The sequence below is a fragment of the Ictalurus furcatus genome, chromosome 28 (genome assembly GCF_023375685.1).
Source record: "Ictalurus furcatus strain D&B chromosome 28, Billie_1.0, whole genome shotgun sequence".
Lineage (NCBI taxonomy): Eukaryota > Metazoa > Chordata > Actinopteri > Siluriformes > Ictaluridae > Ictalurus > Ictalurus furcatus.
The window spans coordinates 13,668,277-13,695,851 of record NC_071282.1 but is presented as its reverse complement, the minus strand read 5'-3'; the positions used below and the strand labels follow the sequence as shown (position 1 = coordinate 13,695,851).

The 27,575-nt window shown below is 38.8% G+C and overlaps 1 protein-coding gene across 2 annotated transcripts; it reads right to left on the bottom strand.

The window, feature by feature from the left end:
• Window positions 1-330: 330 nt before the first annotated feature.
• flot2a (flotillin 2a) lies at window positions 331-26,300 on the bottom strand. 2 transcript variants are annotated; one of them, XM_053617831.1, is made up of 11 exons: window positions 26,050-26,300; window positions 14,419-14,500; window positions 8,018-8,108; window positions 4,724-4,847; window positions 4,270-4,388; window positions 3,608-3,721; window positions 3,394-3,513; window positions 2,688-2,902; window positions 2,360-2,543; window positions 1,853-2,002; window positions 331-797 (listed from the first exon to the last, which is right to left on the bottom strand). In XM_053617831.1, exons 1-11 carry the CDS (start codon window positions 26,096-26,098, stop codon window positions 759-761), a joined length of 1,287 nt encoding a protein of 428 aa, XP_053473806.1. In that variant the 5' UTR covers window positions 26,099-26,300; the 3' UTR covers window positions 331-758. The 2 variants fall into 2 exon arrangements, with proteins under 2 accessions (XP_053473806.1, XP_053473805.1); XM_053617830.1 differs by lacking the exons at window positions 14,419-14,500; window positions 26,050-26,300 and having other exon boundaries at window positions 8,018-8,722.
• Window positions 26,301-27,575: the final 1,275 nt, after the last annotated feature.

The window sequence follows — 27,575 nt, the reverse complement described above, 5'->3', positions numbered from 1 at the left end:
AGTGTAGAATTTGGAGTCTTGCTTTGCAATATGACAGACCATCACGTATGCATATTTATAAAATTGCATTTTAATTACAGTGAATTGTCAGTTGTTTAGTAAACTGATTATGCACTTCTTAAATGCAAAATTGAGCAAAATAAAACAGCTGAGCAAAAATAAAATGGTGTGTGTGTGTGTGTGTGTGTGTGTGTGTTTTCACACCTGAACGAGCCTGATGCAGTTTAGTTGAACAGTTGAGGTTAATCCCTTTTTCAATTGTAAACTGCAAAAGTTAAACTGCAAAAAAAAAAAAAATTATATATATATATATATATATATATTATATATATATTTAAAGCCCCCTGTGCCTTTTAAAGACAAAAAAAAAAAAAAAAAAATGCGGCCCTTTCCTATATGCCAGTCATTATAGTTTTCATTAGCTCATTGCCCAAATCATGTAGGTTAAAAGATCAAATGTCCAAAACTGAATGTGTCCCAGATGGACACATTCTCTCCCATGCACTGCTCAAGAATATTAATTAACTTGCAAGTGCAAGAACTGGTTTATAACGTCACCATTTAGGTGGCATACAAAATAAAATAAAAAAACACCAGTAAAGAGGAAGAGTACAACAGGAAATTCTAAACAATGGACACAGTCTGGTCCTACACATAGATGGCACTAAGGATAAAATAATAACAGGACAGAACATCCTGGTAAGGCATTAAAGATTGCATTTAAGTTGTGTCTTAAAGGCCATAGAGGTGAAGAATCTTCATGCATGAGCACTGGTCATTTTCTGCAACAAAGGCATCTGCGAAGGGGAAACAGACAGATAATGCTTTTTAACGAGGCGGTTACACAAAAACAATGGAAAGGAAAAAAAAAATTCACAAATCACAGTTTGATTCTTGCCCTCTATCTAATTCAACATCTAGATATTAAAAAAAAAATTAAACTAACTGAAATAGTTAAAACATGGTAAAATCAACTGATAATAATAAAAATTAATACAAAATAAATACGTAAACAAAGTGCTAATATTTCTGCACTTCCGGTTCCATCGTCCTGAAGTCAATGGGATTTTTGAATGGGTTTTTGGTTAAATGTCTGAAATAAGGTCTGTGGTGAACACAAGCTCAAGATATTTTCAGGTTTTATTCTAAATTCTAAATAAAATACATCAGCAATACCTCATACATGATTTTGTTAAGCTTTTATGTGTCTTAAAAAAGGCGGTTGCTAACAAGTGGCTAAATGGGACTACGGAGGTATTCGGGGACATTAAACGTCATCACGCCGAACAGGAAAACTCCTCTACTACAGCCTCGCTGTGTTTTATACTCGTGCACTTACAAACTATTCCACCTCAAACTTTCCAACTTGTAGATTTATCAGTTTATAGTAATTTCCAGTTGTAGTAGAGTTGAAATTTTTAATAAAACTTGAAAGAGTCAGAAGCTTTTTGAAAGAGGAAGGAAGTGTTTGTGGTGAAGTCATATGACCGTGGTGTAGTTCACTTACAGTCTAACTTTAGATTTTTACTTCCAGCGATTGTATTTAGGCTTCAGAATTCATAACGGTTATATTGTATTATCTTGACGAACAAAACGTGTAAGAAGCACAAACTTTTGTTGGTCACAGAGCTTATTTTCTGCAATAGTCTAAAAGCAAATGGAAAAAATCCTACTGGATTTTTGTGGAGGGAACTTTTTCTAGGTTGGCCTACAAAAAAAAATAAATAAAAAAATCATCCCTGTAGCATTCTATTCCTCCCAAGGTCATTATAGGTGGTTGATGTAAATTAAATTTAATTCATTCTTTCTTGTAGTGTGGTGCACTGATATCTATGATGTCAGTGTGTTTTACCTTTGAGAGGTCGACTCCTGTGAGGGCGTTAACTGTAACCGGCAGTTCGGCCAAGAGACGACTCACTTCACCGGTCACGCGGTTGCCCTCGCCACTCAGAATGATAATCTCGTTGGTCTTGCCCAAGGGAGCCGCCACCTTTCCAGCAATCTGTGCAAAGACATCTCACCGGTTGGTTAATCTGTTTGATCCTAAATCTGAACATCATGGGTATTTCTGGGATTAAATAAACAAATAAATAAATCCCTATTCATTTCCACTCAGATAGTTCTTCTCTCATCACACACCAGCTAGGCATCCTGGGAGAGCTAAAGCAGACATGCGCTTCCTCTGAGGGTTAGTAGTTTCTACTACTTTACAGCTATTTCGATTCAAACTTCCACTTTATACACTTCAAAGGAGTCCACAGCATCCAGAAGCAAAACAGAATCCAATATCGTACTGATTACAGCTATAAACAATTAAACATGAAATATTTATCATATATATTTATCTATTCATCTATACCTTGGGCAGTGCCTCTAGGACCAGTGCAGTTTTCGCTGCCTCTCCATACTGCTGGTAAGCTTCAGCTTTTAGCTTCATCTTCTCTGCTTCAGCTTTGCCTACAGCTTCAATGGAGGCTGCTTCAGCCTCTCCAATCTTCCTGATCTTCTCTGCTTCAGCCTGTGCCGTCAGCACCTTCTTCACCCTGTTAGAAAAAAAAAAGTAGAATCTTGCTCTTGACCTTGAGACTTTTCTACATTACAATGCCTCAAACTTTCTGAGCTGTACATATAGTTTCATTGTTGGTTCTTTCTACTGCACTATTTCTCGCTCTCGAGTCTCGACATACTTTTGTCCTTCAGCCAGCTGCTGCATCTTGTAGGCCTCGGCCTCGGCAGGCCTCTTCACCATGGCGATCAGCTCTTTGTCTGTACGGATAATTTCTTTCTCCTCGATGGTGATCTGTTTCTTTCTCTGCACCACCTCGATCTCGATCTCCTCTAAACGGATCTTCTGCTGCTCCTTAGCCGCCTGCAGCTCGTACGCCAGCTGAGCCTCGGCTTTCTGAAAGAGAGGGAACGGATGCACTTTAGATAATGGATGCACTTTAAATATTACAGTCCCCAGGCACCGCAGTGGTGGAGATTCTGATCTCGCTACATCTGGTAAAGCTAAGTTTGGGTCTCCCCACTGAATTCCCTGCCTCAACAGCAAATATCCCAAAGGCCTGGCTATAGCAACCGCAATGCTTATATAGAACACCTTCCTTGTTTTATGTTTGTTTTCAGGTTTGATGGAAAATTTTAGTAAACGATGCACAATGCTTTTGGATTGTTCAATTTTCCCCCAAGGTCTGCACTACACATCTCTAACATGGATAGATATTTCGGTCTGGGGTATGTGAGTGCAACATTTTGCACCTAAATGTGAGACCCTGTTTATACTGCGTAGTTCCCTCAATGCACAGTTTAAGCTACCTACCAACAGCATGAATCGGGAGTTAAATTTCCCATCTTCGGATTTTTTACCCAACTACTCATCCTATCCGTCAATACCTTTGTATTGACTTCCTGGTTGAAAGCAGCTTTCTGCATCTCCAGCTCTCGCTTTGAGTCGGCCATTTTAGTGTCTGCCTGGAACTTAATGTCCATCATTTCCTTCTTGCATTCTGCTTCCTGTAAAGAAGAGAAGGAGAGAGGAAGCAAGAATGAGCAGACGTGCAGACAAAAATCGATGTAAACAAATTGATTTTAACCACCACGTACACACCCTGATTCCAGCATCTCTCTCCGCCTCCGCTACTCCAATGTCTGCGTCTCTCTGCACAGCCGCTGTCTGAGTCTTTCCCAACGAGCTCAGATAATCCACTTTATCATAGACATCCTATTAGGAGAGATCACACACACACACACACACCAAAAATCAATACCATACATAATCCATATATATGCTGGCATAGGTGGCTTTGAGAATCAAAATTCAAAGATATAATCCACTACCAATGCAGACTAGAACACCTAAATACTCTATATCCTGATTGCTTGTCAATTTATTTTTTCCTACCCATACATGTGTCGGGTTTCTGAGCAGATATGTTAATGAAGCAGCATAAATGCGAGGAAACCCCTAATTATACGCGCTTAAAGCCTCAGTCATGATTTATAATGTTTTAAAGAGAGTACGCCACAAAATACTACATACATGACCCTAAATGTTCATCAGGCCAAAAGACAAAGTAAATACAATAGAAAACCTTTCGTTGTGCTTGTACTGTTTTCTTTGCACAAAGACAATAAATCGCATTCCACTGTATTTCATTCTTAGCGTTTTCCCCAATTTTTGGAGGGTCAGGATTACATATTATATTCTTTCAATGCAACGCACAGTTCTCGAACTACAAAATACACAGGACCTGGCTACAAACTGCTCACCTTAATAGTGAAGCTGAGAATCTCAATACCCATCCTACCCACATCAGGAGCGGCCACCTCCCTCACCAGGCTGGCAAACTGATCTCGGTCCTGGTAAATCTGCTCCACTGTCAGAGTGCCTAGAAACACAGGACTGAGGAGGTCAGTCATGATGCCATTGCTTCTTTTCAAAAGTAATGCAAGAGAGAGAGGAAGAAAGACTGTCTCTCTCATCTAGAGAGCAGGAACATACTCTCTTAGATGAAGGACACGATACAAACTCGCACTCATTTACATCTCCGGACAACATGGCGCCATCTTAGACCACAGTGCACAACTTTGGAGCCCATGTTTTGATTTACATGAACGTTTGTGCTAATGCTGGTCTCAATATATCACTGTGATATACTGTGACTGCATATGACTATGATACTTACAAGGCTGTAAACACAAGAAGTAAACAGGGCTGACAAACCCAGAATGGAGCGCAGATGACCCTCCAGTGTCTGCAGGATGACTCCCTTAATTTCACTCACTGATTTACCCAGGAACTGTTCACAGGCAAGAGATAGTAGCTCATGGTCCGTCATTACTTTGACCTGAAAGCATTGTGTACACACACACACACATCGGAAAAATAGACAAGGACATATTTCTGTTCATGCTGTCACACTCCAACAAATAAATAAAATTAAATAAATAAATAAATAAATAAATAAATATAAATATAAAAAAAAGACAGCCTAAAAAACAGAGAAAATTACAGTTTAAAACATATACAATACTCAAATTGTTCTAAAAGTTCAAACTGTGTACAAAAATACAATCACCACTGTATATAAAGTCCACTCCTTCTCTTTTAGCCAAACTGAGGACTATGTGAGGAATAATTGTACGTTCAACACATCTGCTACATTTAAACTAATCATGGACAAGAACTGGAGTGTCCTTGTATTGAGGGACTATATAAACTGCTTTGGTGCTGCCTTGTAAACGGAACTGAATTTCTAAGGTTATATAACAATACTATATACTGATTTCCGCTGCTGTGAAATGGGAAGAGAGTGAGCTGGTTCTTCGGACAGATACAGATCAAAGGTAGGTGTGCTAACAAAACGTCTGGCTTCAGGCAGGAGCTTCCCTTGTGCACTGATCTGAGACCAGTTGATCCGGTTTGTAATTACGTAAGCCAGCTCACAACTTTCCGGCCTCAGATCAGCATCCTGCAGCTGTACAATTACATCGAGGTGAACGTGGAAAAGAGTGAGCAGCCACTAAAAAAAAACCTTTTTTTTTTTTTTTTTAGTGTTTTTGAACTGATGGTGAAAATGTGGGCGGTGGAAACATGCAAGATCAAATACAGAGTCCCAAATGACTCCCAGTATTACACAGGGTGTTGATAAGATTTCTCAGTTTGCCTGATTAAATTGATTCATACAATATAATCATGTCGTATAACAGTGGTGGTCCAAATTAGAATTGAAGAAAAAAAAAAAAAAAGTCTGAATACGTTCATTCTTTAAAAATGTCTTATAGGGAGTCATTTCAGTTACTTCCGGGGTCGTTCATTCGTGTGGATCCAACTTCAGCCTACAGAGGGAGCACGGCTCAGGCAGACATTCAAATCACAGCTGCATGCATCTGGAACAATATAACCCTCCACCCTCATCATGTGCAAACACACGTCACTCTCACAACAGGATCAAACAAAACGAAAGGGCAAAATGCATAAAAGAAATGTGAGGGAACAGGAAAAAAAAGTCAGGTTAAATAATAAGTGTAATAGAACGAAAAAAAAAATAATGTTGGTCTTCTTATTGGCAGAGCTCATCTGTGTCTGCTGCTAGTATTGCTAGAATTTTTTAAATGGGGAAGAAATTGGAATGTTTTTGAGCTTACAAATTGTCTGGTCCTGAGGCGGACCTGAAACAACACACCCATGAGATAATGCGACGTAGAGAAAAGAAACGGGCCCACTCTGTTTGGCAATTGTGTATGAAATCGGTAAGATAGGGACTCATAGTGCAAGCACTTCCTGTCCTAGATCCACTTCATTCTGCCCTTAGGGTATGTTAGAAAGCCTATGAGTGCTTAACTCGAGTGTTTCATCAGTTCCTTTCCTTGCTTCTTGGCTCCTCCCTCTAATGATATTACAGGATACAAGAGGGTTTAAATAAATAAATAAAAAGGGGAGGAATTGATGGAAAATGTGTTTGCTAAACGAGTCAGCCTTGCTTGCTGAAACGTCACTTTAAAGTGACTATTATTGATGATTATTGCCCAGTTTTATCACATTACTGGATATATATGGTAACACTACATACTCATATCATCAACATTAACAAACATTAACTGATGATGCATCAGCATATTCACAATCCTACTTTATCGTTAATGGACTTAACACATGTAAGCACATGTCTTTCCTTATTTGTTCTCGACGTTGTTAAGGACCCAGGCACAGAAGATGATTGTTTTCTTTTTCTTCTTCGTCTTATTATTCATGCAATGGTAGTTCACAGAACCAGTCACATTTATTTATTAATTTTTTTAAATCCACTATACAGATTCGGCATGGTCCTAAAAGTCTTCTTGCCAATCTTTCCACTGTCCATAACACTGCAACTCGTCAGAAAATCACAATTCCATATTCCTTTAGTTTACAGTTTTGGGTAGAATTGGTTCAACGTCCACCATCTTGAACTGTAACTTTTCCTCTTTTTTTTGGTTACATCATCAGGACCGAGATAAAGATCGAGCCATAATGTCTGCATTACCACACGGTGCTTGACCCCATAATCACTGCTTGCAGCTATACTCATCACCCGTTAATACTGTTTGTTCTGACTAGTTTATCATTATCATCAAAACGTGTTTTACGGAGGTGGAAAATGTATACCGCAGAGCTAAAATGGTCAAAAGCACAGGGTCAAGCACAGGAGTCTGGAAGGGCTCGTGTAGCTTTGTGAAGTCTCCTGGAGTGTGTCATTTCTTTTGACAATGAAATGAGATGCAAATTTGTTGAAGCAGACCCGACTAGGTGTCTGTTGAAAATTTGGTTCATTAAAAAGTACAGCAAAACCTCCGCTGGAACAAATCAGCATGCGCCAAGACTTGACAGAAATAAAAGGAATAAAGAAATTAAAATTCAGTGATGCACAGGCAACCTTCTTTCCTTGCCCCAGAGCTCTTTTTTTTTTTCTCTTCAAGATTTCTGATTTTCAGCATCCTTAAAATAATTACTACTGCAAGTAGACTGCACTATGAAATCCAGTCCAAAGCCCAGCCTCTAGTTAAGGCAAGAAATCAATCGCTTTATAAATAAAGAAAAATCACTGACGCTGTAATATTTTATTCAATGTTATTGATCAAAGTTTTGGTGCTGTTCTCTTCCACATTGATTTGTATAGTTATAATCATCAGTAAGCCATGCTTTAAATAAAGTTGATCTACTGATCAGTTAATCAGATTAATGCACATGATTTAGGCCACAAAGGCTGCATGCTTGGCTAAGGCTGGTGAGCTTGTAATAAAATGGGTTTTTTTTAAAAAACATTTCACTCTATATTCAATCCAGTCAGTACTCAAAATAGTATGAGTTATTGACCAATCAGAAACCAAGAATGAAAAATAATATCCAGTTTTTTTGTTGTTGTTGTTGATGCTTGAGTGAATAAGTCTGGCACTGGAGCTAGAAAACTGGACAGGTTGAAAGGCAAAACAGGGGGAAAAGAAGCCTGTTAAAAAAGAGGAGGTGCTCTGGGTTTACCTGTGCCACCCCTGTGACTGTAAGCGCTACCCCCTCCGCTGTCTCAACATCCTCACACTTGGGCTGCAGGGTCATAATCTCTAGTGTTATCCTGTGGGAGACGCAAAGAAAGGAAAGAACAAACCAAAAAAATTGGGCTGACGGTCTACGGAAAGGAATGGAAGAAGAAAGAAGGGAAGAACAATAGATATGGGAGGACAAGTTAAAAAAAAACAAAAAAAAAAACAACAAAAAAACAAAACATACATACAAAAAAACCACAACAAAAAAAAAAACATTCACTCCAGACATGTGATCCATGTGCACTGACTTTTAAGCTGTAATAAAATGCTCAGCCTCATCTCAGCAAATGAATAAAACTACACAATATGACTTTATACATGAAGAAATCTTTCAAAACAAACAGAATTAATATCAGTGTTGTTTGTATATAAATTTAGACAGTGCACATGGAATTCTTTAAAAGCATGATGGTGTAGAAAAGCCAAGAATGTGTTGGTGACAGCTGACTCTCTTTCCCCTTCACAAACAGAAGAAAACCATAAAAGCAGCGCTGCGTAGGTAACGGTGTGTGTACGCCCAGACCAGAGGAAGCAGAAAAACATGCACATGAGAAAACAGATTTCCGGACCAGCTTTCTGCTGCCACTGTTTATTTTGCCTCCAGCTGCCCCTGCTGTTGTCGTTCAGTCCAGTGGATTTGTTTGTCTGGGTTTTTTTCTGTGTTTGTTTTTTTTATTGTTTGCTTGGACTGGATCGGATTACCTGAGCCACCCCGGTCACATCCAGGGGGACGCCCTCCGACGTTTCGATATTCTCACAGCGACACAGGACGGTTATTACTCCCAGAGAAATTCTTTGCAGGCAGGTGAGCGGAGAGGAAAAGGGAGGGAAAGGGGGTAACAGGACAGCAGAATGTTATCACCGCATTAAAGAAAGACATGTTCTGGGTATCAGGAATCAGTCAAAGATTAAAGCTAGACCACTGTAAAGTGGTGCCTTGAAAGAGCAACTCCAGCTGCCTTTTTGTTGCCACGCCCTCACGTTAAAACACCCTCTGCTACACCGCCTGTTAAACACTTTGAACATCATTGGGGGAGTGGTCACCTTTTTTTTCTGTCTGGTAGAAGCTATATCAAGATGTGCATTTTGATCATTTCCACAGCTCAAAAACGTAGAAATGAGTGTGCGGCGTTTATGCTCTGAACAAAACAAAACTGCAGCAAATTTCTGGCTGTTGTATTGCTGCGTAGGCCTTGCCTCGGAAGTGGGAATCCGAATTACACCATATTCGGTCTTTGTGCATTTGAGCTACAAAGTGAGGGGGGGAAACAAAAAAGACAAAACATGGACATCTCCATGCTTGTCTTTTGTTAGCAACAAGCTAGCCAGAAAACAATGACGAACTCCTCAAAACAGTTCAACGTGAGGCTTAGTGGTTAGCTTCACACCTCCGGGGTTGGGGGCTCAATTCCCGACTCCACCCAGTGCGTGTGGAGTTTAATAATTCTTTAGATTTATATCACACTTTTCTAGACACTTAAAGCGCTTTAAAGTGTATGGGGGACGTCTTCTCAACCACCACCAGTGTGTAGCATCCACCCAGATGATGCGTCGGCAGCCATAATGGGCCAGAACACCCAACACACACAAGCTATTAGTGAAGAGGAGAGGAGAGTAATGTAGCCAATTCAGAGATGGAGATTATTAGGGGGCCATGACAGATAAGGTCCAATAGGGGAATTTCGCCAAGACACTGGGGGTATAACCCTACTCTTTAAGAGAAGAGTTTGCATGTTCTCCCTGTGCTTCAGGGGTTTCCTCCAGGTACTCCGGTTTCCTCCCACAGTTCAAAGACATGTGCTGCTTCGCACCTCTATATTGTCCATAGTGTGTGTGTGTGCCCTGTGATGGGTTGGCACTGCATCCAGGGTGTCCCCATCCTTATGCCCCGAGTCTCCAGGCTCCCGGACACCCTGTGTAGGACAAGCGGGACAGAAGATGGATGGACATAGTGGTATGTTGACTGATCTAAAGCAAACACTTCTATTTAAAAATAAAGAAGTATTACGTTCTTACTTTAAACAGCCAAGTTGATTTGATGTCACTTGCTGAACTCCGGGTTGAGGAGACTGTCCCGAGTTTACAAATAGGAATTTTTTTGTTTTCTCCTAATCGGAAGTCAGAAATCCCAAGATACGACTTTTAATCGAATGCAGCATAGAACACGGGCTGTGGCGGGTGTTTAAAATGTGAGCCATTAGTGTGCTGTATTTGTGGGATTTAAAGCTCACGCACATTTTTTATCCATTTATTTATTTATTTATTTATTTTTTAACGCTCCTCTTAAACCGGATGCACGAAAGACGCTTTGCACACATTTGGACATTTCTGTCAAGCTAAGAAACTTTACTTGGGTACATACAGTGGTACCGGATGTTTATAATAATCTGGCAGAGCAATGCAAACAATTTGCATAATGTATTACTTACACGTGTGAAAACATCTGAGCTACAGGGACTGCTCGGAAAGTTGTGGGCAGACTCAGACTCGCATCCGAGGCCAACATCCAACTTATTTATTTTATTTTTTTTTGAATATGCCAAAATATTCTTTTGTCAGAAATGATCAAAATAAGAGATAACAGATATGTTTGTTAAATATTTGTTATATTCGCTAGAGTTGCTCTTTAAGACTCCTAATCTGAGGAATCACATTTTCTCAAACAACAACAACAAACAAAACAAGACAAAACAAAATCCAGAGGCCATAACCAGATAAGAAGGCCACAGCGGTGTCAAATTGCACCCCACCCCAGCTTTCTCATCCGCCAGCTCTCTTCTATTGTGCAAGTCTGATTAGACAAGAACGGTCACATGACTTCGTATGCTTTCAAGGCAACTATCCTTCAAGGCTTTGTTCAATAAGACACAACATCTGGCTACACTTGCAGAAGGGAAGTGAATCCTAACCCATTGGACATGACTTTGATTAAAATATAATTAACCATGATGTATATGAAACAAAGCTCAGCTTCTAGCCTGAAAACACAAACAGTGGCTCTGCTTCTTCTCCTCCTCCATTTCAGCAAATTAGATTAATGTGACACTAACAGCAGCCACTAAGCAGATTGCGGTGCTTCGTGGCAGGAAGGCGGAGGGGGAGAAAGAACTCCCGAACACTACCCTGACCTCACAACCAGGAACGAGCTCGGCTTTCCACAATCTAGAAACATGCACGTCTTCGTCGGCTACACGGTAATGGCTGCTCTATTTAGGAAGTCGCTGTGATGTACATGCGAGAGAAGTCCCACAAATATCTGCTGAGGAATTCCACACATGCCTTTCAGTTACTTACAACAGTCTCCTTTCACACACACACACACACACACACACACACACACACACACACACACGCCATCAAAAGTATTTTTGGCACAGTGCCCCACTGCACAAAGCTCTCTTTTACCGAGCAGCAAGCTTAGGGTCCCAGCGAATGCGTTTTAGCCAAAGGCAAGACTGAACACAGAGCAAGGCAGGTTAGCATGTAGCATACAGAGAACAGAACACAAACATCATAAACTTAGGATCAGCAATCATTTCGGTTGACATTTGATTAAAAACATCAACGATACATAAAAACAGCAAGTTAGGCACCAGAATGAATTGAAAAGAATACCTGAAGCAGAATTTTTAAATATACTTCAATATAATGAGACTAATTGAAAATACTGTACTAGTTAATTTTTATTATATATATATATATATATATATATATATATATATATATATATATATATATATATATATATATATATATATATTCTTGACAATAATTAACGTAGCATGAGTTTGTTTCTTTCCCCTTAATTTAACTTAGTGAGTAGAACTAGGAGGCTGGTCCACTTGTCTGAATGTAACCACGGTGAACTTCATGGGACCTTGCAATAAAACTGATAGTGTTTGTTTTTCCACAAACTGCAGTATGTGTGTGTGTGTGTGTGTGTGTGTAAGAGCACTGAGCTGACCTGATGAAAAACGGTGTGTATACAAATATGCAGGATACACATTATTTGTGGGCCCCTAGTTTGGCTCTTCCTAAACTGACAGATGTGTCAGTCAGATGTGCTTCCGGACTGATTAACGCTTCAACTTGCTGAGGTGGCTGGACTACAGCATGTAACTTTATACCTTCCAACATTTTTGTCAGCACTCACTAGTCATAAAACAACCAAAACAACAAACCTCAATAATAGCATAAAATAGTCCCATTAAAAATGTTAATGCTACATTAAGTATAGATTGACATCCTATTAATTATATTAATGCTATATTAAGTATAGATTGATGTCCTATTAATAATATTAATGCTAGAGTCAAGTATAGGGCTGCAAACTACTAAAATAATTAACCATCATTAATGACATTATTTTGCACAATTAATTGATTTATTGTATTTTTACATGGCACCTTTTCACCAGTTAGCTCTCCACTATCATACGACAGATATTAATACGGTAGCGTGCCGCCAACTGCATCTTTTACGCACACGGAAGAATGCACTATCCGCCGCTTTCTGCATGCATGAGCTCACAGATGCCCATGATTGGCTAGTGTAGCTGCGAACGATAGGGGAGAGAGGGTATGCCAGCTCTATCACCCTGAGAGTACGGCCAGTTTTGCTCCCTTGGACTCCCGGCCACGGACGCCTGTGGCATCACTGGAATTCGAACTCACGATCTCCGGACAATAGATCAATTGATTGGAGCAAACAATCCAAACGGACATGGGAACGAATCCGTGTCTAATTCATTAACCTGAGAGACTACTCCACTCGCAACAACCGGGGATTTGAACGCGACTGGTGAATCTACTGATGCGTGAAACTACAGGTAGAAAAGGCCATTTTGGACAATCTTTATTTTTTTGGATAAACTGTAGCTATAATGTGTTTTCTCTTAGACTATAGTAATGAAAATATTAAAACTCAACATGCATGCACTCATGCCCAGTGCATTAGCTGAAACGTTAAGATCCGCCCACTTGGCATAACCACATTCCTTAAAGAACTGCTAGCACTGATTCAACAGAGGAAAGGATAGCCCAATGGTTATGCGTTTTTTTGCAATCCTTTGTAGATGTATTCAGATAATTATGGAAGTGTTTAACATTTAACCTCACCTACAGCTGAGTGGCTATGTGAACTCTATTTCTGGTTATTCAAATTTATTCGTTTTAGAACTCGACCTCAGGTCACAATGATCTCAAGTCAGATTTAATTAAAGTTTCACTGATAAATATAGCTGAACTAAGTTTGTATCCTGATCAGAAACAAATCCTTAGATCACTTTTATTTATTTAAGGTTTTCATTTTGCATTGTTTTTTGCAAATTGGTGTCACCATGTTCTACATAATCTTCATTTCGTTTTTAACGCATGTGAAAATCTTGTGCTGAATGAAATCAAATGAAAATCTTTATAGAGCGACATAAATTGGAATTTAATTTTAAAAAATGTCCAGAATTTTTTTTATATAATTAAATTACAATTTATGTCTCACTATTATGATTTTCATTTTACTCACCCTCATAAAACGCTGATAAAAGTTCAGTTTTTCCAGGAGGTTTTATCCGATTTAGAGATTTTATTAAATTGGTTTTATCCAATTTAGAGATTTTCTCCAATTTAGAGGTTCTAGAGGATTTATATATATCCAATTTATAATGAAATTGGAATTTAATTATTTTAAAACTATTCTAGAGGAATCCGGACACTGGGTTAAACACGTGTCCGGATTCCTCTAGAATTTTTTTTATAATTAAATTCCAATTTACGTTGCACTATTAAGATTTCCATTTTACTCGCCCCTGTAAAACACTTATAAAAGCTCACGTCTCCTCCTCTGATTCACATCTACAAACGATACGATGACGCATTTTTCACATTAAATGAAAACATGACATGAAATTGATGAATCCAGCAACTGTGGAATTTGCCTTACGATCTCCATGACCTTTGTTGAATAGGTGCAACTGAGATTTTCAAAAAGGTTTGCGGTCTGGTTCTGTGTACTATCTACACTAAAGGTGACGGGTCTCGCTGCATTCGTAGCATTTCCGTTTTCATTGCAGCTACAGCGTGTAACCATAGCTTACGAGTTTCATCAATACAACATGGGGTAAACTTCAAGGTAATTAATCACCGATGTCCAGGAAGCTCCATAAAACAGCTTTACAGCTTTATCCACTGCTCAGTTGTAGCAAGCTGCATCATGCGAGACATTACTGAAAGCGTTAAGCATGTCCGGCATGTCCGTGTGGGAATTAAACCTGCAGACGCTCAGGATATAAAAGGAAGATAAAATACATGTAAAAGAGAAAAACTAGTAATAGATAACGCTTACTTTTGAATGTCTGTGAGGAACCACCATGCCCACGCCCATCCTCCGATCGCGTAGGTCTTCTTATCGGATCCACAACAACCACCTACGGCATCACATCAGGGACAAGTCAGATAAACTTCAAATCAATTATTCAAACCAGAAAATCTTACCGACTCATCATGTATGTTCAGAATTTAAAAAAAAATATATATATATATATATATATATATATATATATATATATATATATATATTTTTTTTTTTTTTTTTTTGTGTTGATTTCTAATAAAGAGACAGGCAGACATCTCTGGATATAAAAAGCTACAAAATAATAGAAACCATAGAATTATTCAGATTATTAACCACACTCTGCCTTGTTCCCTACTGAAACACAGGTGTTCATTTTAGTCACCGGTCATGTGAGGATGTAGGAAGGGCAGTGTGAACTGTGTGCTAATATATACAGTCATGTGAAAAAATAAGTACAACCTATGGAATTTGTTGGCTTTTTTTATTTTTATTAAAATTTTTATTTTTCATATATTTGGACAACCAAACATTTGATCATCTTTGAAACAGTGCCTATTAATGAAGTCGATATGCTTGAACAAAACCACAAGGAAAATTTGCTTTTTCCAATCATTTATTCAACAGAGATATCAATAGATGTGATATTCTTCTGTGGAAAAAGTAAGTACACCCTTGGCCTCAGAAGCTAGTATTGCCCCCTTTAGCAGAAATAACATCTTATAGGCGTTTTGCATAACTGTCTGCCAGGTTTGCTGGAATTTTTGACCACTCTTCCGTGCAATATTCTTTCAGTTGCAAGAAGTTTGAGGGTTTTCTTGCATCGCTTTGACTAGGCCATTCCATAATCCTCCATTTCTTCTTTCTGAGCCATTCCTTGGTGGATTTGCTAGTGTGCTTAGGATCATTATCCTGTTGAAAGGTCCACTTTCAGTTCAACTTCAACTTTCAGACAGATGGTCTCACATTATCTTCAAGTACTCTTTGATATGATGCAGAATTCATAGATAAATCAATGAATGCAAGCTGTCCAGTCCTTTAGGCAGCAAAGCAACCCCAAACCTTTCCACCATTTAACATTACCAATAACATTTCCACCACCGTGCTTCACAGTTGGTATGAGATGCTTCTCCTGATAAGCTGTCTTTGGTCTGCACCAAACATGTCTGCCGTTACTGCGGGAAAACAACTCTGTCTTTGATTCGTCTGTCCAGAGCACATTATTCCAAAAGGCCTGGTCTTTGCGTATATGCTCACTGGCAAACTGTAGTCTTGCAAAGGCTTTTTCCTGGCACGCCTGCCATGCAGGTCAAATTTGTGCAATGTCTTTCTGATTGTAGAAGCATGCACTTTGACACCAAAAGTTGCAAGACTTACTAGCACATCCTGTGATGAAATTTTGGGGTTCTTGGAGACTTCTTTTTGTATCAGACGGGCTGACTTTGCTGGGATGGCCAGTGCTGGACAAATTGGCAGTCCTTTGAAATCTGCGCCACTTGTAGATGGAGTTTCCTTACAGTGGAATGAGGTATTTCAAATAATTTGGAGATCTTTTTTTAAATCCCTTTCCAGACTCATAGGCATCCACAACCATTTTTCTGAAGGCCTTACAGAACTCTTTAGATCTTGGCATGAAGACACCACACACCTCAATAACAAAGTGAACACTAGACACTAGATGTACGAGGTATAAATAAGACAGATTACACCTGCTCTCCCTAAGCAGGTTCTAAATCAGTGGCACCCAATCTTGAACACCTGATACATTTATCACACCCGAAGGTGTGATAAATGTACGTGTGTACTTACTTTTTCCATGTGACTGATCCGTTTTTGTTCATTTAAATTGGGAAAATTACTACAAAATGTCAATTTCTTTTGTGTCATTTGATAGAGCAAATTAACTTTATTTCAAAGAGGATCAAATAAGCCAAAAAAGCCAACAGTTTCCATCTATACTTATTTTTCCACATGACTGTATATAGGTTAATGTACAGGAAAGCCCCAAGCACTGAAACCTCCTTCGAAATGCTCTCAATTTCCCACCTTCTTACCGGCAGATTTTATCACAACTTCAATGTGTGAAAATCTCTAAAAGATCACGTCTCACCACAGACACAGCCGCAAGTAAAACCACAAATGTGCAGAAACAAGAGTGTTGCACAGTGAGGACTGCAGCTGCCTGCAGACACTGCCTTCAAACTTTCACCGTCTGTGAAGAGGAGACGTGCTGGTGTACAGTCACAGTTTTCACAGCCTGCTTGCGATGATATTAAAATATCGCTTAGGGGCAGGCCATATAACAAAAATATCATACATAACGATACAGGTTTGCTCACAAACTCCCAGCTATACAGTAGTGTTGCATTTAAAAAGGGGGGGGGGGGGGGGGGTTAATGATTTATACAAAGTCAACAAAAATAAAAGGATTTTTATACAATCATTTGCATTTTTTGAAAAAAGAAAGTTTAATGATTTATATAACGTCTACAATTTATATATTAAATGCAGAATATGCACTTACATTTTTGCTATTTATGCATTCCTTCAGAAATATATATATATATATATATATATATATATATATATATATATATATATATATATATATACACATACACACACATACACACACACACACACACACACACACATACATATTATATATATATATATATATATATATATATATATATATAAATATTTTTACTTTTTTTTTTTTTAGTAAAATGTCATGTGAGAATTTGATGCCACCCGAAAGAAGTTTTCCTTTTTGATTCTGAGGTCAGTACTCAGTGTCTCAAATCCCATTAACCACATCCTTTTTTTCTTTAAACCAGATTCCTGCAACCTTCAAAAAGCTTCATTCAGCACTTTTCACGTTAAATGAATGTTACTTGAAGTCACACCATTGAGCTGCTGGTATTCGGGAAAAAAAAAAAAAAAGAAATTTTTGGAGAAGGAAAAACATGGGGTGTTTCAGTACACCACTGCACGCACGAGCCGTGAAACACAACACTGTGCCTCTGTTCAGAGAGCTTCCCCTATTAAAAATTAGGCTACATATCTACATTTCACATGGCTGCAAGGAGGTGTGGGCTTGAACCCATCCTTTATCAGTGTTACGAAATAAAATTAACCAAAACACATACACTGAATTTTAGAGTGTAACAGCATGGCTTCTGTTGCCAAATGCAATGTAATATTAAAAAAAAACAACAACATTCAAATACAGCAAAACAATAAGGTGTTATATAACACATGTATAACAATATAACAGGGCGGTTAAGGCTCTGAGTTACTGATCAGAAGGTCGGGGGTTCAAGTCCCAGCACTGCCAAGCTGCCACTGTTGGGCCCTTGAGCAAGGCCCTTAACCCTCTCTGCTCCAAGGGCGCTGTATCACGGCTGACCCTGCGCTCTGACCCCAACTTCCTGACAGGCTGGGGTATGCGAAGAAAACAATTTCACTGTGCTCTACTGTATATGTGACCAAAAAGACTCATTATCATTATCATTATTACACATGAGTCACATCAAGTGTTAAAGCAGAAAAAAAACAAGCCCAGTACTCAAAATACCCTTACCAAATACCACTACACACTGAACTTTAGCACCGAACAGCATGGCTACTATTGCAAAATGCAATAGTTTTATTTTTATTTTATGCAAATACAGCAAAACACTAAGGCACTAAAAAGAAATGAGTGTTTCGTCATTTTGTCGTTTGAAACATCGTGGCAGCTTTATGCAGATCCATAGGCTTTTGCAATTTACTATTTGTTAAAGATTTGGACTTAGAGTCATACACAGTAATTAAGCAAACTTACTAGTCTTTAACAGACTGAAAATTCCTGCATTCAAGCTTATATAGTGTGTTGAAATATGAAACTGGCACCGATGTGGACCTCGGTCACGTGGTACATGCGGACATTTTAAAACTCAAGGTCTTGACAGGCCTCGTGATTTCCTTTTAGTGTGTATATAAACATTCCAACAAACCTCGCTATCTTTCTGGCTCACTCACACACTCACACACACCCCTTCTGATACAAACACACTTATAGCAGAGTTTCCACAGAGACATTCTCAGCTGTCTGAGTGCTGACGTGAGGCCACACAGACACTTACAGAGGAAGAACAGTTAGGAATTAGTGAAACGTTATCTTAACGTCAATACAAATCTCAGCTTTTTTTCACCGGGCAGCGTGCCGGCTGGAGAAAGCGACGCACATGGATACACAAACGATTACAAAATAGCTCTGACTGCAAACGCAATCCTATAACTGCCTTCGGAAAGTTCCATTAACACAATTATACCTCAACTTTTCTACCCTATATACAAACAATAATAAAAAATTTTTTAGACACGTACTATATATCCAAGCATGAATACTAAAATACCCTTTAAAAAACAATAATTTTTTTTAAAAAAACAAAAAACAAACAAACAAAAAAAAACACTTTAGTCAAGGTACGTAAATATATTAAACGCAAATCAAAGTGATCTTTGAGCGGTGTGAAGCTTCTTCTCCTGAGTGTGTTTACAGTCTTTGGGAAAAGTCTGTAGATATATGCGCTGTATATGCACCGTTACACATTTCAAATCCTTCTGAAATAAATAAAAAATGAAAAAATAAAAAAAAAGGTGTAAAACTACTAGAAACTATTCAGCATTTAACTCTGCTAGGTGACCCACGAAACATTTCCAGCATTTATCGGCCAGTTGATATCGTTTCCACTTCTCCGGTTCCAACACTGCTGTGATGAGATAAGCGCTCCAACACTACACACACACGTCTCAAACTTACTATCCTTATATCTTTTCAACATCATTTTCATATAAGAGTTAATAATGAAAATATTCAAACAAAAATATATTAAATATAATATGTCCATAGTGTGTGTGTGTGTGTGTGCGTGTGTGTGTGAGTGCGTGTGTGCGAGTGAGAGAGACATTGTGCCCTGCGATGGACTGGCACCCTGTCCAGGGTGTCCCCCGCCTTGTGCCCAGAGTTCCCTGGGAAAGGACACAGGCTTCCCCACGACCCTGCAAAGGATAAACCGGACCCGTTTGATCCACAGGATTTTGTGAGATTGTTCTGGGTGGACCTCTGACCTTCTAGGGGGTCCGGGGTCATGCTTATGACGACCAAAAATCTTCACACCCTTCATACGAGTCATTTATTTGTTGATAAATTTCAATTGATCCACGTGCAACACACTAGGTTATGTAATATAATGTAAATACAGGGTATTTTTACCAGTTCTTAATAGACAGGAAGCGTTCCACCAGTTTACTAGCGCTAGCCTTTGCATTCTTGGGATGTTAATAGATCGCGATCCATCCAGGTGACATCATCTCATGGATAATCATTCATGTAGTAAGATTCTTCAGAATTCATTGTGAAAACCACAGATGATAAATCATCGGCTTAGTAACAGAGGGTTGTGACTTTAACGTTGTGACTCCGACGCTGCTTCAAGGAGATGAAACACTCATTTTAGTGAAAGATTTAGTTAGAAGTCATATTGCTACCTTATAAATAAGATTTATCGCGTTTCATTATGATGCGTTCTGGCCCATGCACAAGGCATCCTACACCGCACTCGCAACTGTACTTTTAAATCAGATACGTTGAGCTTAAACTATAATTAACTGCTGTGAGATAATGCACATGGGGACATGTTGCCTTCTTCACAAGCTGCAGTGATGGCTCTTTTTAGGTCACTGCTGGCTGACACTGACTACGTTTACATGGACAGCAGTGATCTAATTATTGACTTCATTCTGAATAAGACAATATTGTGATTAAGGTGTTTACATGAGTTGCTTTTAGAATACTTCTTTAATGTTCCTTTTTTACATGTTATCGAACACAGAGCGATTAATGGCACACGTCATTACGTCCCCACGTCACGCCACCCCTCCAGAATTTCTCGCATCGACATACAGTTCGTCTTTGTTATGGAACCATATACAGTTTTGGGTGTTTTTATTTTTAATTTCACGAAAGCTTCAAGTGAAGTTAATTGTCTATCATGCTATACATGCAAATAGACGATTGCTTGAAGCCGTGGGCTGCGTCCTAAACCGCGTACTTACTTACTATATAGCAGTTGAGATGCGTATTTCACTTCCTACTATATTGTAGGTAAATACGCGGTTTGGGACGCAGCCGTGCTCTCTTGTTTACCGTCAAACGGTTGAGCACTGCCGTGTGTGTACGTGTCCTGTCGCAAAATGCGGTGAAAACTCCCACACGACGTTAATAGTGTGATTAAGGTGTGTACATGTCTGTAACGCACTTCGATAATGCGACTAAAACAGGAGTACTCCACGTCTTAATTCCATTTGTGTTTACTTCGAGTATGACTTTAGTCAGATTAAGGTCATCGATAATTGCTGTTTACATGCTAGTTTCTTAATCAGAGTATCGTCTTAATCGGGTTAATATCGGATTACTGTTGTCCATGTAAACATACTGATAGTTGTATGTATGGATGGATGGCTGGCTGGCTGGCTATCTATTAACCCTTTCATGCATGAATTACATTTCTACTCTTCTTTAGGCACTAAAATAATAATTTGACCTTCATTTTACTTTTACATACATTTTTCAAAAAGTTATTGAAGTGTCCACTCTAGTGGACGTCATGCAGTTATTCTACTGAAATCCTTGTAATAGCTAGAAAATGGCTTTTGAATAGCTGTCCACTGTAGTAGCCACGATGCATGAAAGGGTTAACATCCCAATAATACAAGGGCTAGCTAGTAAACTGGTAGAACACTGTCCTGTCTATTAACAACCGGTAAAGATTTACATTATCCTGTATTTACATTACATTATATTACATAACGTAGCATGTTGCAAGGGTATCAATTGAAAACGAGCCACAAATAATATAAATAAATGACTCGCACGAAGAGCGTCCGTGGATGAAGCCAGGTCTCTCGTGAAGAACGGGTCATGTCGCTAACGGTTCGTCACGACGGCGGGCAGCCAATCAGAACTGATTTCCGGAAAAATGAGTTATTTGAGGTTACAGTCAGGACAGTTGGGCCCACCCACTGCTGACAAACGGTATCCGCATAGTTGAGAAAAGAACAGCCCCTGAATGTAGGGAATGATTGTGATTGTGCATACAGGTTTGTTCTTGTGCGTCAGAACTTGTACTGCGCACGAGAGGGTTTAAAACGAGCATGCGAGCTCTCCCCTTTCCACGCAATCGTGATTTACTGCACGTGCGACAGTCAATAATGCACTCGGATTTTGCTGCTGATTTACCACCATAATGCAGCCAGGTGGTTCCAGTGTATGTGTGTGTGTGTGTGTGTGTGTGTGTGTGTGTGTGTGAGCGTGCGGGGAGGGGAGCAGTGAGGAGTGGTGGAGGGTCTGACTGACTTGGAGAGAGAGATGCTTTGCTGGAGCAACAGTGAAAAACAGAGACCTTTAAATGTTAACGTGAGAAGTGTAAAAATATTTTGGGTTCATCATGAAACTGTGGCGTTACGAGTGAGACTGCAGGCCACCACACTCTAGATAATTAACTGGAATTGGAAAAATAAATCCAACAATCATTCAACCACTCATTCATCATGTTAACTAAAATCTCAGACGGATGGACAACCCGAAAATATAATGCCAACTAAGAAACAACTGTCGGTCATTCCAGATTCACGTCAATCAGTCAAAAAAAACTAACAGAAAAAACTGTAGTTTGAGTGATAACTTTACTAGCGTACTCTGGTGTTTAAATAAAGGGAGATCGCGAGCTCGAACCCCGATGATGCCACAACCGAGACAGAAAAACTGCCCGTGCTCTCTGGATGGAGGAATGTTATACTCTCTCTCCCCCATATCATTCACAGCAACACTAGCCAATCGTTATGTGAGACAGATAGTGCTTTCTTCAGAGTATGTTACGCCGCCCTGTGATGCGGCACGAGCAGCAGTACGAGAAACGATGTGGTTGGCTCAGAGGATGCACATGTTACCGGAGAGCTAACTGGTGGGTAGGAATTGGCCAAGAGTAAATTAGGGAGAAAACTGGAGTGGAAAACGCCCCCCCCCGCAGAGCTCCTAAGCAAAATGTGTAAAGGCTGGTGGGTCTGGTATTGCTAACCCAGAATGCTCAGTGTTACCACACGAACCATTTTCCTGTTATGAAACCAGACTAGGGAAAAGTACAGCTATCGTTTATCTTTCACACTTCTTTCACTTTCCACCTCATTTCACCTTAGCAAATGGCAGTGGGCTAAAAGACGAGCAAACTGTTTAAGTGCGGTGTGTGTTCAGACCTGTTTTACAGCTTCATAAAAGGTCATGCGATAGTACTGAATGCTACAGCAAATACCTGGGCTTAAGATATTATAAAGCTGAGCTGATTTTCCAGAAGCGATAACCACATTGCCTGAATAAAAAAAATTATAATAATAAAAAAAGGCACTACTCCTGATCTCACAAGACGAGGCAATGCTTTCGGGAAACACTCCACCCTGCCTGATTGTGCATCTGGCCTTGAAAGCTGAATGTTTTTAAAAAAACCTCGGGATGCCGTGTGAGCGTTGATAAAAGCCGTCCAGCATGGCAGAGCTCCATTTAACGTCTTCCTGTTTCAGATCCATTGTCTCAATGACATCAGCTGACAAGCATGGTTTCAATAAAGTGCTCAAATATATAAAGTACAATGCATATACAAATATATATGTAATTTATATATACATACAAATGATAAAATGTTTATTTTAAAGTATCAGCAGAAATAAACAAAACAGAACAGAAAGTGGACTGTCAGATGACACAGTCTTCCAAACGGCTTGAAACGCATTACCAAAAACCACACCAACAGGAAGTGTTGTTTAAACAGGAAACCAAGGTAGGTGCATGAAGTCTGATGGGTGGGTGTAAAAGATATAGTAAAATCCCAACATGGGGTTCCTTCCAGTCCAGTTCCTCCCGTCCGTCCCCCAAATCTGATATTTGTCTACTGCAATATACTGCACGTGATTATCACAGAGAAAAGAACAGAAATCCTCCACGTGACAAAACACCATGACATTTGCGACTACATATTTTTATTTTTACCGACTACCGAATTTTATCTGTAGCCTTCAGTCATCTTTACATCCGTGCTTGTTAAACTGGTTCCTTATTTTATCTAACATGACCATATGCAGAAAGCCTAGGCAAGTTTAGGAAAAGCATGCTTTGCTTTTGGGGAAATATATTTACGTTGCCTTGAGGTAGAGGGGTCAAAGTATTTTATAGACCGTACCCCACGAAACATTTTATTTTTCCATCACGTTTCAGCACAGTCACTGCGACATCCGATAGACTGCCAGACATTTATTATGGAAAACTCATTAATAATGGAGGTCTACGCATAGTTGTTAAGGTGTCTACAGGCATTTATGTAGGATTGCCATGACAGACAGCGAACACAGGTTTTAACCAACTCTCATTGGCTAGTGAGATTTGGGTCGACGGCAGAGGGTCCAACTGAGGAAGAGGAGGAGGAAAACTCCATTAGCCAATGAGTGTAAACCGCTGTTAAGCCCCACCCACACAAGAGATTTGTGCCAGAATGGCAAAGGTAAACTTACGAAGCGTAAATGAAGACTCTGGCAGCATTTATATAAACCACGACTGGTGAAAACAATGCTTAGAAAGCTGTTAAAGAATGCTGTTTATTTGAAGACCATGTTCAATTTATGCCGCCGAGTTCAAGAAAAAAATACCGCAAAGCCTTAAGAAAGAAGAAATAATAAAGTGTTTGAAAGTTGGATAAAACTCTATATGGACAGATTTTTTTAAAATCAAATTCTATCCATAGACTTTTAGTATGAGCAATCTTCACGTAATAGGTTTTCTGCTCGTTCTTAGTACAGGGAACACCGGGCAGGGTACTAATTTAAAGTGCACCTATTATGGCTTTGAAACGTGTCTAATTTTGTTTTAAATGTCTCATACAATAGATTTACATGCATCCAAGGTCATAAAACACTTTAATGTGCTCATAAAGTAAACTGCAGCATTAAATTTTTCACAAACGACTCCTTAAAAAGATCCATTCTAAAGGGTTCATTCTAAACTCCTCCTTTCAGAGAGCATACTCTGCTCTGATTGGTCAGATGTCGCAGTCTGTTGTGATTGGTCTACCACTGTCAGTGAGCAGCGGATGAAGAACAGGGGCAGGGTTTTTGTTACAAACCTACTTAGGTCCATACAGGAAGCAAGTCTGGAATTACTAATGACTTATTTCAGCTGTTCAGAATCGGTTCCTTCTTTTGGGAGTCAATAACTCTGTCCTGCACTTTGATTTCTGAAACTTTTCAGACTTTTTTTTTACATTCACAAACAGCTCTATAACACACTACATGAAAGGTTATATTTGAAAAAGCATAATAGGTGCACTTTAAGTTTAAATGAACGTGAGGTTACTGTGATCTTCCTGATGAAGATGAAATCATACAATGTGCCGTCAGCTCCAGAAATATAGGTCACAGGTACTTATTACCCAATGCATAATATTAAGTGTTTTAAAATATGCATGACTTAACTCATGTAAGCTTAGGTTATGGGACAGGTTTCTAAAGCGTGCCATTTCATAATCCAAGAAAACACACCAAGCATTTATAATACATGGGAAATCCTGTGAGCTTATTGAGCAAAAGAAGCCAAAGTAATTGTAAATGACTAGTTGGGGCTACAAAGCTGACATGTAGAGAACGTTTCACAAATGGTGAGGTAAGATTTGGGATGACTTTCGCAACCCTTGAACACACTGCTGTCCATCGCATGACTTAGTGAGTGTCAGACTGCTTCATTCTGCACCCATACTCATTTCTCAGTGATCATCACGAGTCAATTTGCTTCATCAGGGTGATTCGTTCAACTGATTCACAAGTGGGAGTGTTGTTTTGCACAAATACTAAAAAGTTTGGTAAAAACATTAACCTTTACAAGACTAAATCAGTTAGATTTGTATATGAATTCCTGTAGGACAGGACGTCACTAATATGTTTAAAACGATTTTATTAGACCATGCTTAATAAAAAAGGGACTAAATCTAGTAAAAACCTGTGAGTGAGCAATCAAAAATCTCCTAAATTTCCTAAGCAATGCCTGCAATCTGATCTAGAGTTTGTTTTTTTCATATTTCGACATCGAGCACGCGCACTGTTAGGCTGAAGACTAAACGGCACCCTATTGGACTTAATAGTTTACTACATTATGCTAGGAAATAATGCCCTGTACAGTGCACTTGTACAGCAAGGGATGAGTCATTTGGGATTCAGCCATGTTGTTTACAATAACGTAAGCGATGATACTCGCCATGCTAGTAGCCGAAACATGATTACGCTCGCGCACAGCTACGTCCATTTCCCTAAAGTTGAATTAACATAACGGCTTTTGTTTACGTAAAAAGGAGGGGGAAAAGGTTCATAACAAGGTATAACATGCGTAGTATTCAGTCTAACATATGAAGAGTGAAGTAAAGTGGGTTTGTAAGCTAACACAGCTTGCTCACGTTTCCCCTCAGAGCTGAGGTAAAAACCTCGCACGCGCCAACAACGTTGCTATAAGCAACTGCCAAGAAGAAATAAAAAGACTGCTCGTACCTGAGACTACCAAAGCTTCGTTTGGTCCGACCGTATAGCAGTTTCCCATAGTTTATTCGTTCAGACGCCTTCGGTGAAATATCCAAAGATACGTTTAAAGAAGCAGCACTTCTTTTAAACACCCCTATAATTGTGATGAAAATGGCGAGAGCTCACAGTCACAACATTTGATCTGGTCTAGCAAGAATTTACGTTACAGCGGCCACGCCCATTGTGATTACAAAAACTCACAGCCGTCTGGTTTACCAAAAGCCACGCCCATCGTGTTTACAAAAAAAAAAAAAACACGCCCACTGGGTCTGCCAAAAGCCACGCCCACTACGCAGCTCATCAGTTCCAATATACATACCACTTGGTTTGACTTCGGAAATTAAACACTTCTTATTTTTAATGTAATTTTTAATATAAATGTTTTTATTTTTTTTTATATTAACTTCATATGCTACTTTTAAAGTGAAAATTTGTACATTGTAGATTGTAAATATTATTATTTTAACGGGTACATTTTTTTTTTCACAGTGATACCCAAATCTGATCATCCATCCATCCATCCATCTTCTACCGCTTACTCCTTCTTCAGGGTCGCAGGGGAACCTGGAGCCTATCCCAGGGAGCATCGGGCACAAGGCGGGGTACACCCTGGACGGCGTGCCAGTCCATCGCAGGGCACACTCACATACACACTCACACACCCATTCATACACTACGGACACTTTAGACACGCCAATCAGCCTACCATGCATGTCTTTGGACTGGGGGAGGAACAAATCTGATCATTTTGTAAACAAATTTTGCCTTATATACACTTTTAGTAATTTTTTTTTTACAAGAAAAGTAAAAAATAAAAAAATAAAACATTAATTATGACGTTCTAATAAATATCACATAATTGTTTTTTTCTTTTATAAAATTGTATGCATTTCTGCATATTTTAATTTATTCATCTTTTTGTAAAACAATAGCTGCATAGTTGCATTAAAATAAATAAATAAATAGATAGATAGATAAATATACAAATAAATAAATAAATACCGGACAAAATGTAATAAATATGACTTATGGCTAAACAGAATCAAAATCCTTTTCTTTTACTGATATACTTAAAATATCAAATTAAGATGCATAACAGGGATACAGACTTTTCAAGAGTAAAACAAAACACTAATAAAAAGAAATAAAAATTACAAGGTATTATAAATGGCATGACAAATAAGAATATAATATTAGACAAGTGTGTTGAGAATATTACCAGCTTCCTGACATGTAATGAGCTGTAAATAAATAAATAAATAAATAAATAAATAAAATCAATAAATACATTTGCATGTTGCATATAATTGAATAACAAAACCACTGGTTTGTATTCATGACTTTACATTCATGTATAAAGTATTTGTCCAAGGTTAGCCTATTGTACTGTATAGTGAAACAGTTTGCAAAGACAAGCAGAAAATGTGCAAATATTGTCTCAAATAAATCCATAAATTCATGCACAATATATATATATATATATATATATATATATA

What these genes read in the sequence shown, in the direction of transcription:
- flot2a (XM_053617830.1), bottom strand. Translation starts at nt 8,317, where the DNA reads ATGGATCACATGTCTGGAGTGAATGTTTTTTTTTTTGTTGTGGTTTTT. An exon ending in TCATCTGCGCTCCATTCTGG is followed by an intron (nt 4,389 to 4,723) that starts GTTTGTCAGCCC and finishes CTGTGTTTCTAG; the next exon opens with GCACTCTGACAGTGGAGCAG. An exon ending in TCCTAGAGGCACTGCCCAAG is followed by an intron (nt 2,003 to 2,359) that starts GTATAGATGAAT and finishes GTCTTTGCACAG; the next exon opens with ATTGCTGGAAAGGTGGCGGC.